The sequence below is a fragment of the Mesoplodon bidens genome (assembly GCF_964165515.1).
Source record: "Mesoplodon bidens genome assembly, chromosome: 10".
In the NCBI taxonomy this organism is placed as follows: domain Eukaryota; kingdom Metazoa; phylum Chordata; class Mammalia; order Artiodactyla; family Ziphiidae; genus Mesoplodon; species Mesoplodon bidens.
The window spans coordinates 33,753,519-33,778,671 of record NC_138172.1 but is presented as its reverse complement, the minus strand read 5'-3'; the positions used below and the strand labels follow the sequence as shown (position 1 = coordinate 33,778,671).

The following is a 25,153-nucleotide window of genomic DNA, read 5'->3' as shown; positions in this document are numbered from 1 at the left end:
AGGGCAGGATCTGCATGGGAGAGATGGGGGCAGTTTAGACAAGGGCCTGGCAGGAGAGAAGTTTCCGTTGCTCTATGATGTTATTCTTAGCATTTGCATTATATTTTCTGGAAAACAAAGCTAGAGGGAATGCATTACCATCCCAATGTCTCTGACAGACATGTTCATGGGGAAGGGACCTTGTGGCCACCCAGGCAAAATGGATCTGTAGTATCTGTTTCATGAGATCGTCTGATAGCCTAGTGGGCCCGCATGCTTCCTTCAGAGATCATGTTCCTCCGGGGAAGGCATATATGGCGAAGGCCTGAGGATGGAGTTAAGACCCATCTGGGCGTGGTCAATGGCTTCTAGTCAATTGATGACTCAATGGCAGAAAGGAATATTTCAGTCATTCTGGTTGAAACACCCAGTGGTGACCATAAGTATATACTCTTGTTTTGGATGTTGTCTGGTTTTCCATTTTGTTGGGGATGTAGAGATGACTGGAAGGAGATGGGACTGGGGTTCCTCCCCCTGAATCACCAAGAAAATTCTGGTCCAGCTTATTAACACTGCCCACCAACTGGATGGCTGCCCAAAGCGGTGTCTACTCTCAGTCTACAAGTCTAGGAATGAGACCTATGGGTGATCTTCTGGAAGAGAGGGTGTGTAACATTTTGATGTCCCAAGCATAAGACAATTTATGGGCAGGATTGTCACAAATGGTGATGTACGTCTCTCTGGCACCTGCTAATGCGCAGACAGTGCTAAATGCCATCGGTTCCTCTCTCCGTGTTCTCACCCATGGCTGGATTTCCCAATGTCCACTCAGCTTATTATTTTTCTTTTAGTGTTCAGTTTCCATACCCCTCCAACCCATTGATATCTGTGTCTCAGATTAATTTTCACCGGATGTATCTGAACTTCTCCAAGATTTGTTACTTCCCCTTCATGATCCTAACCTTCTCTGGGCCATTTGTGTGATTTTTCTGACCTCCCTAGTGTTTCCAACACATCCCAAATTAGCGTCATCTACGACCTTCCTCCACATGCTCTTTTCTCTCCTTTACAGATCATTAATAAAAAGGTTAAACAAGACCAGACCAGCACCACACTCTACAGCAAATGACAAAGGGGTGGGAGAGGCTGAAGAGCTCCCTGTGAGCCAGCCCTGGCACAGGAAGGACGTAATGTAATGCAGCAACACTCCGCTAGACGCCTCCCGCCTCTGGCCCACAGTCATTTATCACCACTGTTTGTTTATGATTTCTCAGCCAGATTTCAGGTCCTTAGAGTGTGGTCATATCCAAGCCAACATACATTGCTTTGCTAGGTAACCCTTACAAGCTCCAGAAAAACCCACAAGAACTTATTTGCTGCACTCGATTCTGCTTAAAAGCTTCTCCCCCTGCCCCCAACCAAGTCCATCCTACTTGAGAGCAGAAAATGGTGGACTGCGACATCATCACCCTTTTCTCTCAATTCATCAGCTCACAATTGTTCATCAAATATTTGTTGGCTTTTCATATTATTCACTTGATTTTTCTTTGAGCTGAAAGAGACACTCTGCTAGACATGGACTAATCCAGAGTCTCCAGCAATCAAACCTTCCTTTGCTAGACCTAGGTGTCATTATAATCTAAAGTAACTAAACAGGGTGTGTTTTTAGGGTAACGATGCTTTAAGACCTGCTAGAAAATGTGTAGCTGGCTCATATAGCTTTGGTCATAAAAACAGATTTCGCCTTTTGATTTTCCTTTCTTCTGTCTTTTCTCTTATCCCCCAAAGTCACCCATCCCACAGTATCAACTACTTTCTTCAGCTGGCATACAGAGTCCACTCTTCTGAGCACAGTTGCAATAATAAAAGTGATATTCTCATGAGGACTGGCCTCACCATGCACCAGACATGGCTAGGCATCTCATTCACCTCATCTCATCTAATCCTCACCACAGCCCTGGAAGGTGCATATAACCTTCTCCAAATGAGGAAATGGAAGAGCAGAGAGGGAACAACACTTGCCCAAGGCCGCCCAGCCAAATAGTCTCTGGATTCAGCCCAGTCCAAACCCAGACTGGTTTGAATCCAGAGACCACACTATGAGCCAGACTGCCACACTGTCACCCTTCCCATAGATTAGCGGTTCTTCATCTTTTCTGAGTCACTGGCCCCTATGAGTATCTGTTGAGGATCACAGATACTCTCTCTCCTTGGGGGATGCGCACATACCCACATCAAAGTCTGTTAACCATGTCTGGGGGTTTGCAGGCCCTTGGGGGTTCATGAACACCAGCTTAAGAATCTGTGTACTACTCTAAATTCCTCCAGGGTAGGAACTGTACTTTCTTCACTGCCTCAACTCCAGTACTGAGATAAAGAAATATTTTTTGAATGAATTATTGATTGAAAGAACTTGGGGTAGGACATTCAAGCTGTAGCTCTGAAGAACAGCTTTACAAGCCTGAATAGAAGATATAAAAATATAGATATCTTCCAGAGGAGCAGAGAAGCCACAAAAAGAAGGTAAAGGGGGAAGAGATAAAGCAAAAACATTTCATTTCGCCCAGGGATTAATTGTGCAATTGGAAGTAGACAGAGTCCTTGTCAATGGTGGTTCTGAAACATCTAGTAGCTCCTTCTAGTTACTTCTCACCCTAACTCCTGAAAACTGGTTATCGAAAGCTTCTTCTGCAGGAAATAATATACTCGGAATTTTAAGATAGGAGCCAAAATCTCACAAGGTTTGCCTTAACTGACAGAATTCTTGATGACTGAGGATCTTAGGAAAAACTGCAAGAACCAATGGCATCTTCCTCCTTTTCATCCTTCTACAACTCACCTCTAAGTCCTTTTCATCCTTCTACAACTTTGGGAGCTCGGTTTTTCTGTAGACCACTGTGCCCACATGTCTCCCTATTCTATGACTGCTGATTTTTCTTTGCAGTCTTTGCAGTCATTGATATGCAATTCTCTCCTTTTCTTTGAGAGACAGAGGAGACACACACTCTGGAAGTTGGACTCCGGCTATGCTTTAAACTTGACAGCCTACACGTCACTGCAATGAGAGGCCAAAGATTCCCCTGCTGATATACAGGCAAACAGAAAACAGGGGATCAAAAGTCTGCCTTTCCTTGGCCGGTCTGACTGGACACCTGGGGAAAACAGAACAGAACAGGACTCCTACTCAGCCTTCAGCCTCCAATAATGGCGTGTCTCAGCATTGACACCCAAGGTAGAAATCTGGAGGTTCTTGATTTAATCCTCTCTCTTAACTCTTCATCAAAGTCCTGCTGACTTCACTTCCTAGTCTCATCTCCAACTTATCCACTTGTCTGCATCTCCCCCACTGCTCCCCTGGGTCAGCACCATTAATTCTTTCACAAATGATGGAAGAGCCCCTACTTCTGCTCTTCCTGCCACGACAATTCAACCTCCACACAGCAGCCTGGGTTGTTCTACAACATAAATCGAATCATTTCATGCCCCTACTTAAGATCCTCTAATTTTCTTTTCATTTTTTTTTTCACTTTTCTTAGGCTAAAACCCAAACTCCCTACACCTTGGCCTAAAAGGCCCTACATGATCTGGCCCCTTCCCACTTCTTCATCTTCATCTTACTGTCTTATTTGCTACCCAGAGCTATGGTTTTAAGCTCCTTCAGCCCATAAAGCTCTTTCCCACCTTTGGCCCTTTGCTAAAATAGGTTCCTCTTGTTAATCTCAGTATCTTCCCAGTTTCCATCAAAGCAATGATCAAAATGTATAAGGTTTCCATTCATATATTTATATTCTTATGGCCTGTTTCCCTAAATCAGATTGTAAGACCAACAGGGTAGCAACCATGTCTATCTTACGCATCACTATCTTCTCAGCACCTAACCAAGAATTTGACTTTTTAATGAAAGAACAGATGAATAAGTGAAAAATGACTGAATGAATGGATAAATGAATGAATGAAGGAAAATTCTTAGGCGCCAATGTCACAAGGAGGAGATGTATCAGACCCTCAGTCATAGGAGATGTGGATTGAATCAAAAACACTAGTTGGTATCTGGTACAGTTGATGTAAAAGAAAGCCTCCACTTTGCGGAGAAATCAAGACTTCAGTTGAGGAGGCTGAGCACAGGCCTTGTGCCCAGACCGCCTCTGCCAAGAGAAGGCACGAAACGTAGAAACTTCCCAGCCACAATAAAATATCTCCTTCCTCATTCTTCCTGAGAGGAGGCATGCCAGGGAGTTCCATGGGCTTTCGAGCACTGTTTCTGTGTGTGAAAAACCCCTTCCTCAAGTCTACGTGCTCTGATTCATACACGCACTCACTGTCCACGTGCTGGTGGCATAGAACGACAATTCTTCATTTTGACAGGATGCATCTACTAGCAACATGGCCCTGTGCCAAAACTTGTTAATGCCCACATCTGTATTTTTACGAATCAGGTCCTAAACATTTGCATATGTTTTCAATGTAGAAAGATGTATTCCTTTCTAGTGGTTTAAGAAACAAAAATGATCTTGTGTTCTATGTCTGCTCAGTTAGGAGAGTTCACAGTAAAAGCTCAAGCATTCAAATGTCAAGGCAGATGTGGCTCTAGATCTCGCAAGGTCCCTCACTATCTCACTGAATATTCACAAACCAAAGTGCCTCTTGGGGGCCCAAGGAAAGCACCTTCATTCAGTGGAAATGCAGAGTTATTTGCTGACACAAATGATTGCCACATCAAGTGGATTTTCCCGAAGGAAAGTAACGGAGAATTAAGCAGCTGCTTTTCCTGTATTTTCAAAGCAAGACAGAAAATGCAGAAGGGCTCCAAGAGCACATTTTCACAATCAAACTGGGGGGTGGGGTAGGCAAGGGGACAGTAGTTGAATACACACTTCACTGATGCCCATGAGGGCAACAAATTGCTGGAAATATGATCCCATGGGGTCTCTGCAAGAAAACCTGAAAAATAAGGTAGGCCAAAGGTAAATTCCAGCCATAAAAAAATAGGAGTGGGGGGGCCTCCCTGGTGGCGCAGTGGTTGAGAGTCCGCCTGCCGATGCAGGGGATACGGGTTCGTGCCCCGGTCTGGGAGGATCCCATATGCCGCGGAGCGGCTGGGCCCGTGAGCCATGGCCGCTGGGCCTGCGCATCCGGAGCCTGTGCTCCGCAACGGGAGAGGCCACAACAGTGAGAGGCCCGTACCGCAAAAAGAAAAAAAAAAAAAAAAAAAATAGGAGTGGGGATGAGCCAACAGGGAGGGGGACTGGAGAGGAGTTGGAGGCAGAATATATGGTGGATCTAAGCAGCACAGACTACATAATTTGTGGGGCACAGTGCAAGATGAGCTGCGCGTGCCTCGTTAAAAAATTATTCACAGTTTTAAGACAGTGACAGTAGAGCATTAAACCAAGCTCAGGGTTCTGTGGACTACACAGGTCACATGCTGATAATGCTGGGCTGGGGTGTAAGGTTTATGGGGGGAACGACTAGCTCTAGGGGCTGTCAAAACTCTTTAGAAAAGCAAACTTCTTCCAGTCCACTTTGCTCTCAGAAAACACCACCCTTGAATGATCACAGTGAGAGAAATAAATCATGCCTGGGGTAGTATCTAGACGTGCCAAAAAAAGGGAGGAGCTTTCAGGGTTGTTATGTTAATTCCAATTTGCTGTAATTTTTGGAGCAACTTTTCCTAAATTATGATTCATTTCAGCACCAAAACACCAGATTCAAGTCAGGGCCTTCTGCTGCTATTATAAGCATATTACCGATGCCTAGTAAAATAACTTCTTGTAATGTTTCTTTTATAAGGGCCATAAATCAAAATATTCAAAACAGTTAATTTTTAATGTGCCACTATTATCCATCTTTAGTTATAAATTTAATGTCTCCTTGGGCCCCAAAGATTGTAATGCGACTCAAAACATGCAACGGCTGTTCAGCAATAGAAGGTTCCCCCAGTATCTCATTATTTAAATCCTTAAGATATGGTTTTAAAAGCCTGAGGATATCTGAGCAAACTTGTTTAAAGGAGTCATAAAGAAAGATAAGTAGTTTTCCTCAGAAGCCTATAAAATTTATTACAGCATATAAAGCAGGATTATATATTGACTAATTTTCAGAAGACATTTGTTTTCTGGGGTACATGGCGTTTGGGGAAATTTCATGAAAGAATAAGGAGGATGGGGATTTAACACCATTGTCTCCATTTGCCTTGAGCAAAGCAAGGCTGTCTATGGGCCTTGGCACCAGTTCCCCCCTGAAGATGACAAGCTTCCTATCTAAGGGGATGGCAGGGCGGGTGTCAAGAATCTTGTGAAAGAGCAATAAAAATTTTTATTATTCAGGAGGAGACGCAAATGCAGCCCAGTGTCCTAACACTTATGATAGCAGAAGCAGCTCCACAAAAGAGCCCCAAGAAGGACTTACACTTCTCTGGGCAACCCCCAAACTCGTAGAACCTTCCTTTGCCTACCTATTCCACGCACACTGTGGGCAGGTTTCACATGGTCATTCTTTAACATTATAAAATCTTTACTTCTTACTTAAAGTTGTTTTAGGTCAATTTACATATTTATTAGCTTTCTGTACGAGTAAATGCAATGTTTCTCTTAAAGTTTTTCCTAGATAGGGAGTCTCTCAGACAGAATCTTAGGAATTTCTCTGGTTTCCCTACCTCCCCATATTGATAAGCTTCCCTTTGGAAGCACTTTGCTTCTGGAAGAGTTAACTCCAGTGTTGTTTTCCACTTTACCCAGGAAGGGGAGAAGAGAGACGATAGTCTGATGTGACCAAGAAGCAGGTTCTACTGGCGGCAAATGGGTCCAGGAAGTGTTACATTTTTACTATGTGGGAAGATGTTGTAAAGGAAAACCAAACTCCTGTGTGTTCCCTGAAGGACCAGAGAAAGCAGCCTGACTCACTGGTGGGACCTACAACAGGTTCAACTGAGCAGTGAAACACATCAATGAAACTGTCACCCACAGGCAAAACACACCAGTTACTGTTTTAAAATTCGTGTGAAGCACCACTGTTAAGGAATATGAAGTCAAGACTTGGAGAAGGGCACACCTGTTGAGTTATCCCAAAGAACTGCCTCTCTAATCACAGACCTGGGACATTTCACATTTGTCCCAGAAAAAGAACGGCACATTGAGTATTTTTTGACTGTGGCACACAATCTACCACATTTCTTCTTCCGAACACAATGGCATATACAATGTCACCAACTTCCACAGCATATTCTACATCGCCATACGTATGTTCAACTCCAGAGTGTTGCGACTTGGTGTTATACAGCCTGCAGTATCCTGAAGAGGTGTGATTCCCAGCAGCAAAAGTCCCTAGAGTTCAGTGTTCCATTTTATAACACATAGCAATTACACACACCACTATTCAATTATAATGCAGATAGCCCAGAAATAAAGAGTGGGTTCTAAATAGCTAAAAATCAGCCTTTAAAAGAGCAAAACCCTCTGAAAAATTCAATGCCTGAAACATAATGCAAAACTCCACAGAAGCTCAATTGTCAAAAAACAACAGATATAATACCACTCATAAGACCTGCCAATATTAATATTTCTATTCTAATTCGCTTAAAGAGCTACAGTTACCCATTCACCATTACTACGCCTTGATCCTTGTGTTTTCTTCAGAACTGCCATAGAAGAGAGTACAGTCCATTAAGTGGGCTTCTTACAGATGATAGTTTCAGCTCCATGAAGATAAACAGTTTTATTTCCCTTATTCCTTGAGGAACATGTGATACAACCAGAAGGACATGAGAGGCACACCACACTGGCATATCTGGTAAAAGCAAACAGTTGGCTGAAAACCACGACTGGAGAATCGTGACAATTTCTGAGTCCACAATCATGCCTTAAAAAGTGTGGATAAATCCTAACGAGGGCATAGTTTACATTTTAAATAACATAGAAACATTCGACTTGTGCTCAGCCCAGCCCCAACAAGGCAGCACAATAATGTGGTTGCAGGGAGGGGGCGCAGGAAGGAGGGAGCTCTTGGGGGTGGTCACAAAACACAGAAGCAAACATAGGGCACACTCACAAACATCAGCAAACACAATTGGGCACACATACCATACCACACTAGAATGCAATTTTTAAAAGAAAAATGATATAAAAGATGGTTTCTCACCCCTCAAAACAAAACTGGAACTTTGGTTTACAGGCCCGGCTATGCCCATATGCCCTCCTCGTCATCCTGCGGCCGGCCCAGGGTAAGGAGGTGCACGGAGAGGAGGGGAACACCGGAATGAAAGAAGAGAAGGTTAGTTACACTGTGATGCACTACAAAGGCACACTGATCTTCACTTTGTTTTTTAATCTTAAAGAGCAAGGGAAAAAAAATCCACAGTAACTTAAGTGCCACATCACTGACTTGTCAAATACATAACTGAGTTTTGTATCTATGGCAACCCGTACACAAAAACATTCCACCCACCTAGCTCTGAGTCTGTGTCAAGATTGGATTAGAAGATTAAAATTAGTCTACATTAGCAGATGATTATTTTTTTGGAAAGCATGCAATCTGAACTGCATATGCCTAAGGAGTAGATTAAACCTTTTAAGTAAGCAGAGGAGTAATTATAGTAACCAAATACCCTTAATTTCTCTTAAGCTTCAAGTATCAATAAAGGCTGAAGAAGAATTAAAAAAAACAAAAACTCCATCGACTTGGGTGGAACCAACTCCTGTAGCATGCGATAATTCACATTGGTTATTTCACAAAGGCTCAGACATGCTCTGATCTTCTTGATTTGTCAGGTTCTATTTTGCTCTCAGCATAAAAGAGGATGTGCCCGCCATGGAATGATTATACATTTGCATGGAATGATTATACAACTGCAATCAAATAAGTTTCAAAGCAAAGAGAGTACACTTTCAATTCAGTAAAATGCTTGTAGAAAGGAAGTTTTGTTTAACTTAATATTGTGTCCAACTGTGGATAAATGGAAACTTATTTGGTCTGAATTCTTGTTGAAAATGTTTCCAGAATGGTTCAGGCCATTTTCCTCGCTTAGTGAAGAAGCCGATAGGTAGGAAATTTGAATCTTTGAAGACAGAAGTATATGGACCAACACAAGGTCCTGTTTTGAACAAGAATTCTCATTGTTCACTGCAAGGATAGAAACAAAGTGTAGAAAACTGAGTGGTTCATATCCTGGTCTCACACATAATTTGGGAGCTGTGTCTTTTAACAAATCCCTGACGAAACCAGGTTTTCCCATGATTTGCTTTTTGTTTTGAAAACCTGGAGCAAGAAAAATAATAACTTGGAACATTTTCTCATCATATGTATCCTTATTGCTTAAGTTGTTGTAATATTAGGTTGAATAATATGAAAATGTCTACCTTTGACCATTTTTGATCTAAAAAAACAGCAATTTCATACAGTTCAACCTAATATTGCCGACAGGTCAAGGTAATTTTCATCTACTCAAGAATTGAAATCTGTGGTCTTTGAAATGAGTTTTCAGATAATTTCTTCCCTTTATATTTCTGTAAATTTTATTTTGTGCATTTAAAAATATTATTCTGATAAAAAGAGTTCACCAGATTGCCAAAAGGATCTGTGGCCCACAAAGAATTAACAATGCCCCACTGATTTGAGTCAATCAAGTGATTTGCACAGAGTCTGAATTGGACAACTCAGTATGAATTTGTACTGACAGTTTGGATAGTAACATTCTGGCAAAAAATAAGGTACAATTGATCATCTTAGCTGGGTCTTCTCATGTAAAATTTACCTGTGTTTATTTATCACTACACAGTCTAGTAATTGCTCCTGGCAATAAACTTCCCTTTTCCCTACATAACTTGAGAAATATGGATTTTTACATTCATTAAACTTCCTCTCAGTTCCTGGAGAAAAGCAAAGTTGATGTCTTTTTTATGCTAATTAAGAAGGAAAGACTACAGCATGGGACCCTCAGGCATCCACAAATGGATTTCAAAGGGTCTAGCAGCCCCTTGTAATTCAATGCAGAATGTTGTAGGTATGTGTGTAAGTATATTTCTCTGGATGGAGGTCCTAGCCTTCATTATAAGGTTCCTGACCCCCAAAGTCATGGCTACAGGAAAACTCCAGGCTCAGAGTCACAGAACAAAATAGAAGGTTTTCCCTAAAATGCAGCCCACAGCCCCTGCTGACTGCTTCTAAATGGCTATAAAATCACTCTCCTTGCAGAGCAGTTTATTTCATTTTGTATTTAAAACCCAACAGCATGTATAGATTCAGTTTGTTTCAAATCCATTCATAGATGTTTTAAATTTTAAAAAAGAAGAAAGAAACAGGAAAGAAAGCCATTGCCACCAAAATCTACCACTATTTTCTTAACAGTGAAATGTGGTCTAATGCAAATCACTTTTAGCAAATTAAATATATTAAAAAGTAGTAATTAATTATGATTGAAGCAGACAGGAGTTGTAGCTCGAAAATATACACTGCCAATATCACTACTGTGCCTCGTCCACCATAGGAATAAAAAGGAGCTCCCAGATGTCGAGGGTTATTAAAAGCCAGATGTTGAGATCGACGTCTTATATGCTGGTGAATAAAATAAAGAAATATGACAGTCCAATATAAACTTTGCTAACATTTAACATGGCAGAAATGTGGATAAATTCCTTCAGTGAACTCAGAATATTATGCATTTCTTTCAAGGTTTTAGTTTCTAAAGTTTAAAGTTTTTAAAAGAAAATAGAAAGGGAAGTGGTGGCCATTTCTGGTCTCTCTAATCTTCAAAGCTTAAACATGAATTGACCCTAATCACCAAGTGATCTGGGTCAGAGTGAGTGTCTGCTTGGGGAATAAAAAACAAAAATGCAGGAGCTAATCAGAGATGGAGCTCCAAGCATTTCCAAACGTTCGCAGCTGTTTGACTCCTGCACTGCCTGCATCTTTGTATGCAAATGTTAATTTGCTCAGCAACCTTACTGCACAGAAATGTAAATCTGGGGACCAAAAAATAAGAAACAGATAAATGTCACTTGATCCCTAAATTCATGCCAAGTTATTTAGAAATTCTTGGGAGTTTTAAAATGTATCTATCAGGCCTGGGAGAGTCTGTTTCCTTCCCTTGTTTTTCTGTTTTCAAATCGACTTTGCAGTCGGGTTTCTGGATGTTGCCTGGTGTTTGCTCCCTTGTGTGTTCTCTGGGAGTGATTGCTATGCCAGGAGTTGCCAAAATATCTGGATGGGAAGAAAGCCTCTCTAGTCCATCCGTCATCTGCCTGCTTTTGTCCACAGCATCTGGGGATGGAACATCCAAGGTGGGCTGAAGCCCGGAGCATAGTGACCACAAAACACAGCAGATATTGATGAGGGGGGAGGTTTAACTATCAAACAAACCCAGGATGTATCTATGGCTCCAGAGATGATATGAAGCCATGATGGAAATCCTGCAGTCCCAGATGCCGCGTTTTAATAGGGTTCTCCAAATACTGAGATAAAACAAAATCCTTCACCAGATGGGCTGCTCACGGGGCTATGCTGATGACAAGATCTAAGGGCAAAGTGACTGAGTCATCACTGACAAGACAGGAGACTTGCCATTGTGGGGGACATTTATTAGCCCCAGCAAAGAAGGTCTGGGAAGGAACTCCATAATATGACATGATAAACGGCCCAGTGTAAACCTTTAATTGGTCTTTATTTTGAAGTATTAGATATAGCCAGCAGGCAAGCCCTGGCCCATCACAGGATTTTTTTTTTTTTTAAAACATCTGCAATTTTCTTTGAGTTGACAGCTGGCTTTTTCCCTAAAATCGAAGGACTAGGTTCCTAATGGGGACCTTACTGTCACACTTGTCCTAGCTGGAAATGAGAATGAAATTATGGAAGCATCACTTTCAAACCAGCCTACTTCCTCTGTAAGAATTCAGCCAGCTGTCTCTGCCAGGAAGTTCGACCTGGTCTCCTTGTGGAAAACGCAGGGAGACTGTCCTGGTTACTTACAGGGTGTGGCGTGGACAGTCACCAGACCCACCCCTACTCCTACTAACACAGTTTATGGCTTCTCTGACACTTTCTGCAAACTTCAAGCCCCAGAACTCTGCAAACTTTGGCCACGCAAGCCACAAAAGCAGGACCATAGCGCGGGATTTATGATGTGCTCTGTGCCCGGGTTCAAGCAAAGCAGCTCCTCTTGGCATTTCCAAACTGCAGGCTTGGCCAGAATTGGCAAAAGAAAGCATGTGTAAAGGAAAGCAGTGGGCGTGAGCCTGGAAACAAGGGTATTGAGCCTCAAGCCTCGAGCCTTGTCAGGGCACTAATGTGTTTTCTCCCAGGGTCAAGTCCAAACCTTCCCTCTGGAAACCTCCCATTTGTGTCTTCCACCTCTCCTGCCTCCTAGAATGCTTAGCCCATAAATGGATGTCTCTGTTCAGGTGATAAGGTCAGGAATGGCTGTAAACTCTTACATGATTTGTATTTGTTACAGCCTGTGTGACCCATTTGCAGACAAGTTCCCCCAGAGAATAGAAAAGTCCTATCTAGATTCAGATACCTGCTTTGTGCTCTGTTTAAATATAAATGTTAATTTATTTCTGACCTGGGCTAGAAATGAGCCAGTGGGTATTAGCATCAGCTCCAGGTTAGAGAGAGTGTGATGGCTTTCCATGTTTCTTCACTAAGTCTCACCAAGACACAGTTATGGGGAGGCTCTTTGTGCAGACAGGGAAAGGCAGGCTCAGGGAGAAAGATGAGGTAGCTTGCTAAAGGACACCTGGCCAGGAGCTGTGGAGCCGGGATCAAATTTCAGTCTGTCTGACCACAAAGGTACACTGTCCTGACATGTGAACTTTGAAGCCACAGAAAGAAGCCTCATTTTGGCCCCAGAAAACATCTGATGGTTCTGCTTAGCTCAGCTCTGAAGTCCTTAGGACTCTGCACTGCCCTTTTGCAAGCTGTTGAAGGTCCTGGTTGGAGCTGGATGGTACAACTTAGGTGGGGTCTCTCTGGCTCTTGGAAGAAAGAGAACCTCACATGCACACAGCAGCTGTCCCTGATAGGGCATATCAGCAGCACCCCAGCAAATTTCAAGGTCCCTGAGGGAAAAGGCAGCACCTCCACTCCCTTCACACTGCCTCACAGCATATGTGGGAATTTAACATGTATTTTCAAATGAGTAAGTATGTAAGGATCGGTCCTTGCTTTTCTGAATGACTCCACTCCACTGAGAGAGAAGGCTGCCTGGATTCCAGAGTTCCTTAGGGCTGCCAAGATCGCGTTTACTTGTTTCTTCCCAGAATGGTTCCGTCCCCTTCTCATTGTACTAGTGGCACTCCTGATCTATTCTTCTAACGTGAGTTGGAGAAAGCTGAATGGCACTGGCTAAGGGGCAACATCATATCATGGGTGATATCCCATTTTAAAAGACATTTTAAAAATGATATCTTTTAAAAGGTATCTTTTAAAAAGATATTTTAAAAGACACATGGGGTTGTTTCTCAAGGGAGAGGCAGAGGCTGCAAGCCGGTGCAGCCTGGTGGGTTTTCAGCAAGTCCACCTCCCAGGGACCCCCTGAGGCAGGCAGCCATCTCAGTCTTCTTTGCCAAGCCATGGAGAATATTAGAGAAGCTTGTGGGGCATTCCCCTTCACTTCTAATGTGGCATCTTTAGGCACTTTCTCAATTTTGGGGACTATCATTATAGGGTGACTTGAAGAAACTAGTTTTCTATTTCCTTCAAGCAAAAGTAATTCTAACAAATCAATCTCTAGTGCATGGTGCCAGTTCTCCCAGCTGAAAGATACAAGATACCCAGCTGAAGATGGAAATGCTGGAAGGCTGTACTTTGGCCAACAATATTTTTTTGGAGCCCAAAGTCAACATCTGCTAAAAGCTGAGCCACTGCCAGATAGCCATAAAAAAGGGGTGGGGTGGAGACAGGCTTTATTTTCACTCCCTCATCCATCACTCATTAACGCTTGGCTTTGTTAAACAGTGAAAATTGTGTTTTTTAACAAGATTCTGGTTCTGCTGTTTCCTGGCTAGTGGGCAACCAAATCCCCTAGCCTCTTGACTTTTCACTTCCTCAGTTGCCTCAAAAAGAAAACGGGATCAGAAGACCCTGACACTTCATAGGGTTGCTGTGTGAATTAAACTGGAGAATGTAAATTAAACTACCTTGTAGACATTACAGACATATACAAATATAACTGGGCACACCATCCCTGTTGGTAGCATTTGATAGTTTGTCACTATTATACCAAATTATTGACACCGCCCTAAGACCAAAGGCAAAAGGCTGCATGTAAACAGGATCTGATAGTGTATTAAACTATCCTTAGTTATTTCAACATCTCTGGGCTGTTCAAAGCTAGGGTTTATTCAGTTCATTAATATATAGATGCCGAAACGATTTTTAAAATGCTATTGTTCCATAAATAAGGTAGTTTTCAGAATCTGTGTGTGTGCAGTATATGTTTAAAGGATGTTTCCAGTTCTCTTTTCTGTGGTTCCTTATCTCCTGAGTGCTGCAAGTGCCTGGGGTATGGAAGACCAACGCGATCCTTACTACATCAGTTCAAGAGAAAAGGAGAAGCATCGGTGTTTAGCAATAGAAAATGGATTTCCCTGCTTCCAGACCTTTCAAGGTTGGCCACCCCCTTTCAAAGGGGGAGCTGAAGAGCTGCCTCTTAGACTAATGTGACTGGATTAAAGCAGCAAGTTGAAAAGGAATCAATGCTTCCATGTTGCCAAGATGAGTTACGTCTACAAGCTGGGGAGGGTAGACTGTGTCTGAAAACCCCTGCTGACTCAAAAGATGCTGCAACAAATCTCTTAATGAAACCCTAATACTGCAAACAAGGTTTAAAACTAAGAGGAATCAGGGAAAGGGGAGAAAAACAACTCTACCCAAAACAGAGTAAGGCTGAAATCTTCAATAGGCTCAAATCTCCTTTAAGGAAAAATCCTTTTCTAAGAGGAGGATCCTGATGCATTAAGCAGCTCTGCCTTTTTCCCAGACATGAAGACCCTACCTGGCAGGGTTTATCAAATCGTGCCCTCATGTGCTTACATGTAAGGAATTAACATCACACCCAGATTAAAGAGCTTTGGCAATAACCTGCTCATCTGCAAAGCCAGCTGCCTAAGGGCTGTATCAGCCCTGCCCCCCTTCCTCTCCTGTGGCTGTAATGGTTGGGTGAGCACGTAACTGCTAGGAGAGGAAGGAGCAGTTAAATACCTCCCTCAACAGTTCAAACACTTGTCCTCATTTCCTTCCTTACCTGTGGCCTCACAGACAGCCATGACAGGGTCATTCCAGAGCTTCTGCTCTTAAAAACAAGCAAACAAATAAACTGCCACCTTTATTTCCCAATGGTGAGAAATCACATGTTCCTCTGGTTCGTGTTTTAGTAGCTTTGGGGATTTTTGTTGGTCTTTGAGGGATAAAGAAAAAAATAACATCTGAGCTATCTTTCTACTTCATGTACTTAAAAAATAATCTGTTGAGTTTTAAATACAGCATCTTCCAATCTACTTGTGATAAAAGGAGCATCAGAAAAGGGGCAAGTGAGCACAAGAAAAAAAAAATTGCAATTATGTGTGCTGAAGGATGTTAACTAAACTTATTCTGGTAATCATTTCACAATATAATCATATATCAAATCATTATGTTGTATAACTAAAATTGATACAATGGTAAAGGTCAATTGTATTTTGATTTTTGAAAATTAATTTATTGTTTACAAAAAGAAAAGAGGCAAGTGGCTCACAAGACTTAACTCAAAATGCATTCCAGGATATCTTTGACTCCGATTCTCAGAGGACTGGTCCAAAAGTGGGAACAGTTGAAATCTCTGAACCCTTATCCCATCCAATAAACATCAGCCCAACAAGAGGTTTCTTCATGGGTTTTTGAATTTGAAGGCTTCATCCCTACTTGAAGCCAAAACCCAAAGGCTTCTTCCAAGAGGTGGTCCATGAAATTAGATTTGCAATGCAAAAAACCTCTATCGTCTCTTGTTCAGTCAAGCTTCAGACATACTAGCTTGGATGGGAAACTGATATTAAAACCCTAAGACATGTAACTTTTCTTATTAGGTTACTGTCAGGGGGAACAAAAATTTTTTTGTTTGTTCTGAAACTATAGCAAGTTCTGATACGTGGTAGTTAATTTTTCTTCTATGTAGGAAACATGAAAATGTATTTACATACACATACATATATGTATATACAATGTATATTCAAACACGCACTCAGGGGAAGTTAGGGAGAGAAATTTCTAGTTAAACATGATCTTGAGAAATTCTTCCATATGTGGAAAAGTCCTCAGTTCGTCTGACATATAGCTATACATACATATATACACACAGGACACTATGTATACATTTATCCCACATTCATTTAACCTCAAAACATAAAATAAATTCTTTTTTTTTCCTTCCCTAAGCAAAAGCTAGGAATAACAACTCCATATACAGAATCCATCTTCTGGGGGGCAATGGAGCAAGTTAAACCCCTCGTCTGTTTGTTAGAATTCAAAGGGCTGCACTTTGGCTAATCTGTTGGTGAAAGTGCAAGGAAAGCAGGGCATCAATCACAGAATCCCAACCAGCATTTCACAAAGAGGGCAAGTGGGGAATCCCAAGGCCTTGAGTTGGCTTTCTGAGAAGTAACAGGGCCCAGGGAGGAAATGCTGTGACTATTCCTTCTCTGGGTGAACAGTGAGACTCCACCAACTCCTGTTAACCAAACATAAAATTCAAGGCCCTGGGAGGAAGAGGAAGAGGAAGAAGAGAAACGCAGGGGGGTGGGTGCGGTTACAAGACAGATCTGGGGCCAAGAAACACATGGGGCTTGGAAATGTCACCTGCCTCCAGCCACACCTCCATGAGGACCTGATGGCTGGAAGTTCCCCTCCTATGCGAATGCTCTGCAGGACACTGACTAATTCAATCTGGGAGCTCAGGAGTATGCAGCATGGACAGAGGTGGGAAGGAGAGAGAGCAGGAACCTTGTTTTATTTTCAGAACTAACTCTACCTTATGGCTTTTTTGCCTGAAAGAAAAGGGCAGAGGGGACATGTTTTGAGACCAGAAATCTCAAAACCAACGTAGCAAGCGATGCAGCCTCTTTGAAGACAGCATAGGTGCAGTCAGCATGACAAGAATCACTGGGATAATTTCATTATATCTTAAAATACGATCTGTATATCTGTCTCATGACCACTAGTTTGAAAAGAAAGCCAAATCTAGGTCTGGGTTCTCTAGTGAACAAGTTATTTGATGGCTCATGGGAAAATAACATGTGTCTCAAGCAGAATTCTACAGGAATTTTCAGCAGAAAATGAAAGTGGACATTCAGTGCTCTGAAATGTGTCCAGTGGTACAAACTCATGTTTCAGCTGAGAGCCAACACATGCTGGGACCACACAGTAAACAGGAGCACCAGAGAATGGACCAAAGATCACTATTTACATCTGCAGGCAGATTCTGGAAATTGCCTAGTGGAGTGGGTAATATTTAGGATTAGGGCAATCAAATTTCTAGGAACAGATTAGCAGAGTGGACACCCTAAAGTTGAGGATGCAAAATAGAAAACCCAGCTTCTGCCACAATAAGGTCACTATCTGAAAGTACTCCAATATCCCTGGCTGATCTGATGGCAGCCCTGGGCCAAGTGAAGCATCCTCTACTCTGCTCTGGGGGCCTGACCTGTCCCAGGCCTTGTGTGTACAGAGGCTCATGAATAAGTAAGCAGCAGAATGTGGGTCCTGGCAATCCACTGCCAAGGGCCCGCCGTAACCTAGAGCAATTCCCCTCCTTCTCTGTGCCAGGCTCTCTACTCCTTGAGGATCTCACTCTGGTGACTCTAGGGCAGTGGGAGAGTTGTAAGAAGTCACATTTTCACTGGCAGAGTGAGAGCAGGAATAGAGAAGAGGAAAAGGGCAAGGGGAAATGGGGGAGAATGAAATGAATGGTCACAAACAGAAGAATGGAAATAATGTCGATGAAGGCTGGGGCAAATGGGAAGAGAACTGATGGGATGACATTTTAATTCAAATTTGGAAAATAAATCAAAATAAAATTTGCTACAGTTGGACAGGAAAGGGAAAACACACATTTGCATTCTAGAGGAAATCAATATTGTAGCCATGCAACCATATTTAATACATGTGGTTGCATAAATATATCCATACTGACATCCAAGGAGGTTTGCCTCCAGGGTACAGCACTCAGAGACTCAGGCCCTTCTCTTGGGCCTGTTGGTTTTCAGGTGTGTGACTCTGAAAAATTAACAGCCTCTCTAAGTTCCAGTGTCTTTATCTGTACAATGGGGATACTCCCATCTGCCCTATTTCCCAAAGGTATTAGGAGAACAACTCATTCAACAGACATTTATCAAGTGCCTACTGTGGGCCAGACAAGTGTGACTGTGCTTTGCAATATGTAACCAAGAGTATGAATATGACATAAGATATGGCCCCAAATTTCCTTAATCAATTTAATAAGTCTTATGCCTCCATGCTCCTGGACTCCGCAGCCCTCCTTTAGAAGTAAGATTTCTATAAGTAAAATGTGAAATTTAAATTTCAATTGGGATCTGAAAGTCTTCAAGGTGGTCAAAATGCCTTGATCTTTCCAACCCCTGTGAGTGAGAATTTCCTTTCAAAGAAGGAGGGAGAGAGAGGAGAGGCAAGTTCTAGCTTGGAAAATGGCCATATATTCTGGGGTTTCCAGTCCAAAAAGAATGTTTACGTTTTTGCCAGTTAGGCCCCCACAAATTAGAATCAGAATGGCAGATGCTTTACCAAATGGAGGTGCATTTTGCACACAAAAAAGCAGTAAGATCCAGGTCCTTAAAGACCCAACATCCAACTCAAGACCCAAGGACAGAAGTGTGAGTCCTGGAAGCCAAAGGGCAGTCTGAACAAGCCTGGCATTTTGAGTTGGCTGAAGTGTGGTGTTCACCCTGATGTCATACTTTTCTTATCCATGGGGTTACTAGTCCATACCTGGGAGCCACTGGAAGGAGATTAATGAAATATGACTATGAAAAGCATGCAATGCCTAGAAAAATAAGTAAAAAATCTTGGCATCATGGTAAGACAAGGAAAGATGCTACTTAAAGAAAATGACAGAGAGTGACAATGACAGGTACAGAAGGCATTTAGGAGAAGTTGCGTTTCCACTGAGCTTTGCTAAAATCAGTCAGACTCGGTAACTTCAATAAAATAAAATCACTAATGAGTCTCCAGCATGTACTATTTATTCTTTGGTCTTAATTATTTCTCAAAGCTCACCAGTAGCTTGTGTCATGGGAAATATTTGTTGTCTGCCTCTGTGCCCGCTTCTTGGTTTGAAGGATTTCCTAAGGCATTACTGGTGTTTCTCTGAATGTTCTGCTTGAACATATTCAATGACTGTGGCTATCCTGGAGGTCATAGGCCACCAAATAGTAACTGTTCCTTTCTTGGGTAGGGGGTCTAGGGTGTTGGACTGCCACACCCCACTGACTTCTCTTACATATTCTCCATATTCTCTTCCCCTTATGACACTCATTTTCAATCTCTGAAGAGCCATGTATTTATGATTATCCTCATTTTCCTGGGTCTTCATTCTTGTAATGGCTCCCTTAATTCCAATCTATTGATTTTTTTGGTGGGATAACTCATTCTCAGATGTTAGAGTCTGAAAAAAAGTTATCCTAAGAAATGAACACTCTCATTTTCTGCTATGCACAGCATAAGGAAAATTTGCCTCGAAACTATACCTTCTGGTGAAAAACACTGGTGGAAACTGGATCAACCCTGTTTTAAACTGGGTAGTCTCTTTCTTCACCTGATACTCTGAGAACAGTATTTCTCAGAGCACAGATGTTACTAGAAAAGAAGAAGAAGAAAAAAGATTCCATGATCAAATAAATCTGGGAAATGCTGGGTTAAATAAAATTGGAGAGCTTTCTTTCTTATAGGCTTTATAGATCCTTTGATCTGTTAATTGTACCAAGACTCTCCAAGATCGTGTTATAATACACAGCACTTTCCCAAAATTCTTTGCCCACCAAATCTTTATTTCAAGGCTTTCCTCATGGGACTAATGTTCCAAACGTTACTTTGGGAAATCTCAGTCTAGACTTATAACCCTTGGATTCAGTTTCTCCCGAGAAAGCAAAATCACAGTAAAGGAGAGAGGGATAGGGAAGAAATGGAAAAAAGAATCTAACTCTGCAAGTACCTGGCAATACTTAAATTGAATTTCCTAAGGAAAAATGAGTTTCTCTGGAAAAGTAGAAAAGTGGCTGATTTTTTATATTTCTTCATTTTCACATGTATCTGACCTCTTAATAAAGCTCAAAAGGCAATGTCAACATTTTGTAGCCCCTCTTCTAGAAGATATAGTTGGTCAGCCTCATGGCCACAGGAAGGTCAGGGCTGGAAGACTCATGGGAAGGGAATCGGGAATCCCTGGAAGAGACCTTTCCCCTTTAAGTCAGTTCAATTAACATCAAGAGCGTTTAGTTTAAATCTCATCCAAATCAATCCATTATTCAGACTCTAATGTTGTCACATACTGATATAAAGCTGTCACTTTCTCCAAAGAAGTAGTTCCACTCCATACATATTAGTATATATACTTACACAATTATGTGTAGCTTTTGCAATCATCTGGGAAAGACTTCCCAGCCATTCAATAACTGTTACAGTCTGGGACTTACTTAGATTTATAACAATGCACATATTGATAGATGAGTTGGTGAATATGAATCTCAAAATCCCGTACAGGGGAAGGCATCACTGTCCAACACCTGGGATACCCAGTCAGAAAGGGCAACCAGCCCAGGGGATCCTGCCATCTCCATCACTGGAGTCAACCTATTCCTACCAGGGCTCCTAACTTAAGCCTCCTTCTCTGATTGAAAAAGTACACCAAGGGAACTTTACAGCCTAGCTCACTCCAGTTTAAAACCACAAAGCTATCCTTCTGCTTAAGGGTATTTCACTTTCACAGTGAACCCCACTGCAGTTCCTAAGTCATGGGCCCTCTAATTAAGTTATAACTACCTGTTATCTGTCTTGTTCTGATTGACAAGATCCTGAACAGAACTGAATGAGACATCAGACTTTTGCTCTAAACCAGACAGCAAACCCCTTGTATACAGGGGTATTACCCATCATCCTCTTCCCCAAGCCCAGCAAAGTGGCCGGCGTGGAACATGTACTCCAAGTATTGGCTGAATGAGCAAAGACCCAGCGGCAGGACTCTAGTCAGTTGAGGACCCCCTCCTCTCAGGGCCTGGATTTTTCATCTGTAGAAGAGGATGAGGCTCTCTGCCTCTATGTTCATGGTTTGCTTAGAGTAGTTACTGAGATGGAGAATGTGAAAGTGGAGGGTCATCACCACCTTCCTAACAGTGCCAATGAGAAATGTGTACCAGAGGTCCTGACCAAGTATGTTAGTCAGACGTTCCTCAAGGAATGCTAATTCTTCTGTGGAGAGCATCACCCCTGAGCAATTATTTCTGCCCCATGACAACCTCTAGTGTCTGTAGACAAACTTAAGAGGGTCAACCAAACAGGCAAGTACTCTAGTCTAATAATTAAAGATCTCTGGAAAGGTATCCGGAGACTAACTTTTGTAAAAAATATCACTCACAAGGAAGGTAAATTTGAACTGGTGCCGTGTTTCTAGCAGGACACATTAGTGTATGTGTCTCCGTGATGAAACAAGACGGTTATCTCAGCAGGTCCTTGTGCAAACCACTTCCCCAATTTGCCTCCAAACCTTCTTTCCATCCCTATAGTGCTCTCTGTTCCTGTTTCTCTGGGGGCAATTCCAGGGTGGCCTTCTAGCACCAATAAAGCCTTACACTTACACCTCATGGCAGAAGGTCAGGGAGCAAAGGGCAGGGATCAAGAGTGAGAATGAATTAGTTAGCAGGATGCCAGGTATACTGGGGCAGGTGAGTGTGGGGAGGTGGTGGTGGTTGTGAGGGATGAGAACTGAATAAATAAAACCAAATCAGACCCAAACCACAGACATATGAGATAATGACATAAAATTAATCTCTCTCTCCATTTTGCTATCTCTAAACTGAGAACCATTTTTGAGAGCTAATGACATAAACTGGTGCCTTTCTGCACTTGGCTTCAGAAACTAAGATGTCCTGTGTGGACATCTTCTCCAGGGTTGAGGTCTCCGAGGGCAAATGTTTCCCAGTACAAGGATAGGGCCAAGCTGGGGGCGGGGAGCCCTCCGATTGGAGCTACCTCACTGCACAGCTCCAGGGGGTATATTTTATGTTGTGTACTATATAAGTGGTGCCCCCTGGAGTTGTACTACTGGGAAAACACCTTGGAGACTTGGAATCTTAACTTCTCCTATGGGATGGAGTGACATGAGGTAAAAAGGAAACAGAGCCACCTGAAAAAAAAATTTTAGGAGTACAATAAGCACCCCTTCCTCCAACAAACAGGTAAACCCCTCCTTCCACAGGTAATTCAAATAAACCCTTCCCTCACATATTTAGAAATATAGAACAAAGGCATTCACATTTACCCAGATGATTCCATTCCATTACCTATGACACCATCCCTCTTAAAATTTATTGTATACGTTAAACTACTTTAAAAAAAAGGTCATAGTACAATAAAGGAGGAATTACTGTCAATATTGACTATACTATCCTGCTAGTTTGCATTTAATTTCATAATTTCCACAAAATTTACCTTCAAGAGTTTTAATGCTAAACATAAATAGTTTTTGCATGTGGTGGGTGAATGTGAATATCGTTGAAAACCACAGGAGGGCTGTGTTTTTGTCAATCCATCTCTTCACTTCTTTACTTAGTTAAGGGAGAATATAGAGTCCAAATCAAATAAACTGGACCCCTTGACTTCACTGGCTAAAATGCAAGCAAAACTGATTTCTTTTCATGTTGTTTTACCCCACTTTTAATTTGCATCACTAAGGAATTTTCTAGGACTGTCCTCACCAAACTCAAGGCTTCCCTGGTTGCCAAGCTCATAGAAACAAAGTGCTTTCTCTTAAAACTCTGAAAGAGACATTCCAAAGTAAGCCACCATTAGATACTGAGCCAGCAACAGACTACATATCTATGAAAGAAGAAAGGAGAGGAGGAAAGAAAATGCATAACATAAACAAGAACAGACAAAACCTTAAAGAGGAAGGAGAAAGGAAAACATTTAGATTCCTTGAGTGATGGAAATAAATACCAAAGCTATTAGTTTCAGTTCAAAGAACGTATCACTTTATGCTGTTTATTATTTCTTGAGGATTATTTATTTTATCTTAAAATATCCAAAGGGTAAAAGGGGTCTTGGAGGTAAGCGGCAATGAAACTGACCTGGTCAGGAGAGGGCCTGTGATTGGAATGTTGCGACCTCCCAGGAGATCGGTGGTGGTGGTGATGGTGGTGGTGGTGGTAGTGGTGGTGGTCCTCATCATAGTTGTCCGCCATCAGCTTCATTCTGTTCTGGGTCTGCACAGAACAAAAACCAGGGAAGAGTCCATCAGGAGCTAGAAGACCAGCCAAAGAGACTCAGGGCATAATTACAGCACCTATAGGGCTCCCTTTGTTCCTTTTTTAGGAACAACTCTCATTTTTAGTTACATTGAAACTTAACAAAGAATGCACCATGCCATGAGCTTTGGTGAAAGAGGTTTTGTCACATCCTTGAAGCCACTATGTTGCTGGATCTCCATTCAGAGACATAAATGTACTTCCCCCACGAGATTTAAAAGGCAATAAATGGACACATACTAAAGTGCTTCGTTTTATGTTATCAAGCGATCACAGAGATCCGGAGTAAGCCTGCAATCACATACTGTCAGTGGTCACATCCTACACTCTAGAGCAAGCAAGAGAGGGAAGCCCTGGATGAAAAGATGGAAAAGGCCTGGATGGAGACAGAGAACTACAGACAGACAGTGGCCTTGCAAAACAAGGCAGAGAAATCCACTTAAAAGCTGCCAAATGCAAAAATACTGATGGGGATGGTTTGTTACCATGATGACTTCTAGGGAAAGGGCACTCTACGGACATTTTAACTGATACTGTTCTTTGAAGAAATTAAGCAAAAAAAAGCGAAGTTGATGGAGAAGAGCTTTACTCCCTGTTATGTTTGTCACATGAGACAACTAGGTGTCATAGTTAAACACCAAGGGCCATAGAATTGTATTGTTTTATTATGTAGGGCAAGAAAGAGACCAACGATCAATCGACCTAACAGGGTCACAGAATCTAGAAAACTGCCTAAAGACCATGGAAAAAGGCAGATAAAAATATCCAGCTCAGAAAGCCAGGAAATGTAGAGACTACAAGTGTGGGTTTGGAGATAAGGCCGTCTGGGTTCAAGTGTTGCTCCACCTCTTTGCTGGTTCCGTGGTCTCCTGAGAGTTAACTATTTCTGTGTCCCAATTTCCTCAACTTCAAAATGGGAGTAAGAGTACCCCCTTCCCTGCAGTTGTTCTAAGGAGAAAATGATACGATGGACTTCAAGTCAGTCCAGGATCTGGCACATAATGGGCTTGAAATAAAAGTCATGCTATTATTACTATTATTGTTGCTGTTGTTTACTGGAAGACACTTCTCCTTCTTAATACATGTTGTTTCCTTTGCCTGTGACACCTCCCCCAGCCACCCTCCCTTGCCTCTAACGTCTGTGTCTGGCCTTTTCCTGACCCCACCCTTGAGAGCAGGTGACGTGTGCCTCCTACTTACCACCCCTCTCTAACCACTGATTTATCTGTCCATTTGTCAGTAAACTTGAGGCTGTTTCTTTCATCTGCCTCTCTCCAGAATCTAACACAGGGCCAAGTAGATGTAGATAACATTATGCATGCTGTTGCAACCAGTGACTGAAAGAAAGAAGGGGCCATAATTTTGAGGGATGCTGCCATTCTAGAGGTGAGCTGCATGATTGTCCTTAGCCAGGGAAGGTCACTAAGAGTTGAGGACATCTCATGAGTTGCCATAACAATACCACTGGTGGCTCATGACACCAAGCCATCAGCACTTTAAGACAGCTGGAAGTCAGAGGTTGGCAGAGCCTCCAGCCAGTTGGAATTTTACTATGTAATATAAATAATACTCTGATAATAATTCTGGACCTAGCAGTCTATTCTTATAGTATTTTTCATGTATGATCTAACTTAACCTCAAAACTTTCCTGGGAGGAATTATTACTATCTTCACTTATA

General features: G+C 42.1%; 1 protein-coding gene across 9 annotated transcripts in view; it reads right to left on the bottom strand.

The window, feature by feature from the left end:
- ERC2 (ELKS/RAB6-interacting/CAST family member 2) overlaps positions 1–25,153 on the bottom strand; it is a 963,856-nt gene that overhangs the window by 184,228 nt on the left and 754,475 nt on the right. For 6 of the 9 annotated variants that reach the window (XR_014016969.1, XR_014016970.1, XM_081247675.1 and 3 more), the window contains one exon: positions 23,298–23,432. Coding sequence is in view for 6 of the 9 variants with exons in the window: in XM_081247675.1 (XP_081103801.1) it covers positions 23,298–23,432 (135 nt within the window). In the remaining 3 variants the exon portion in view is untranslated. Of the gene's footprint in view, positions 1–8,115; positions 8,182–23,297; positions 23,433–25,153 lie in introns of all 9 variants that reach the window. The other 3 variants (XR_014016968.1, XM_081247679.1, XM_081247680.1) reach the window with 1 other exon arrangement.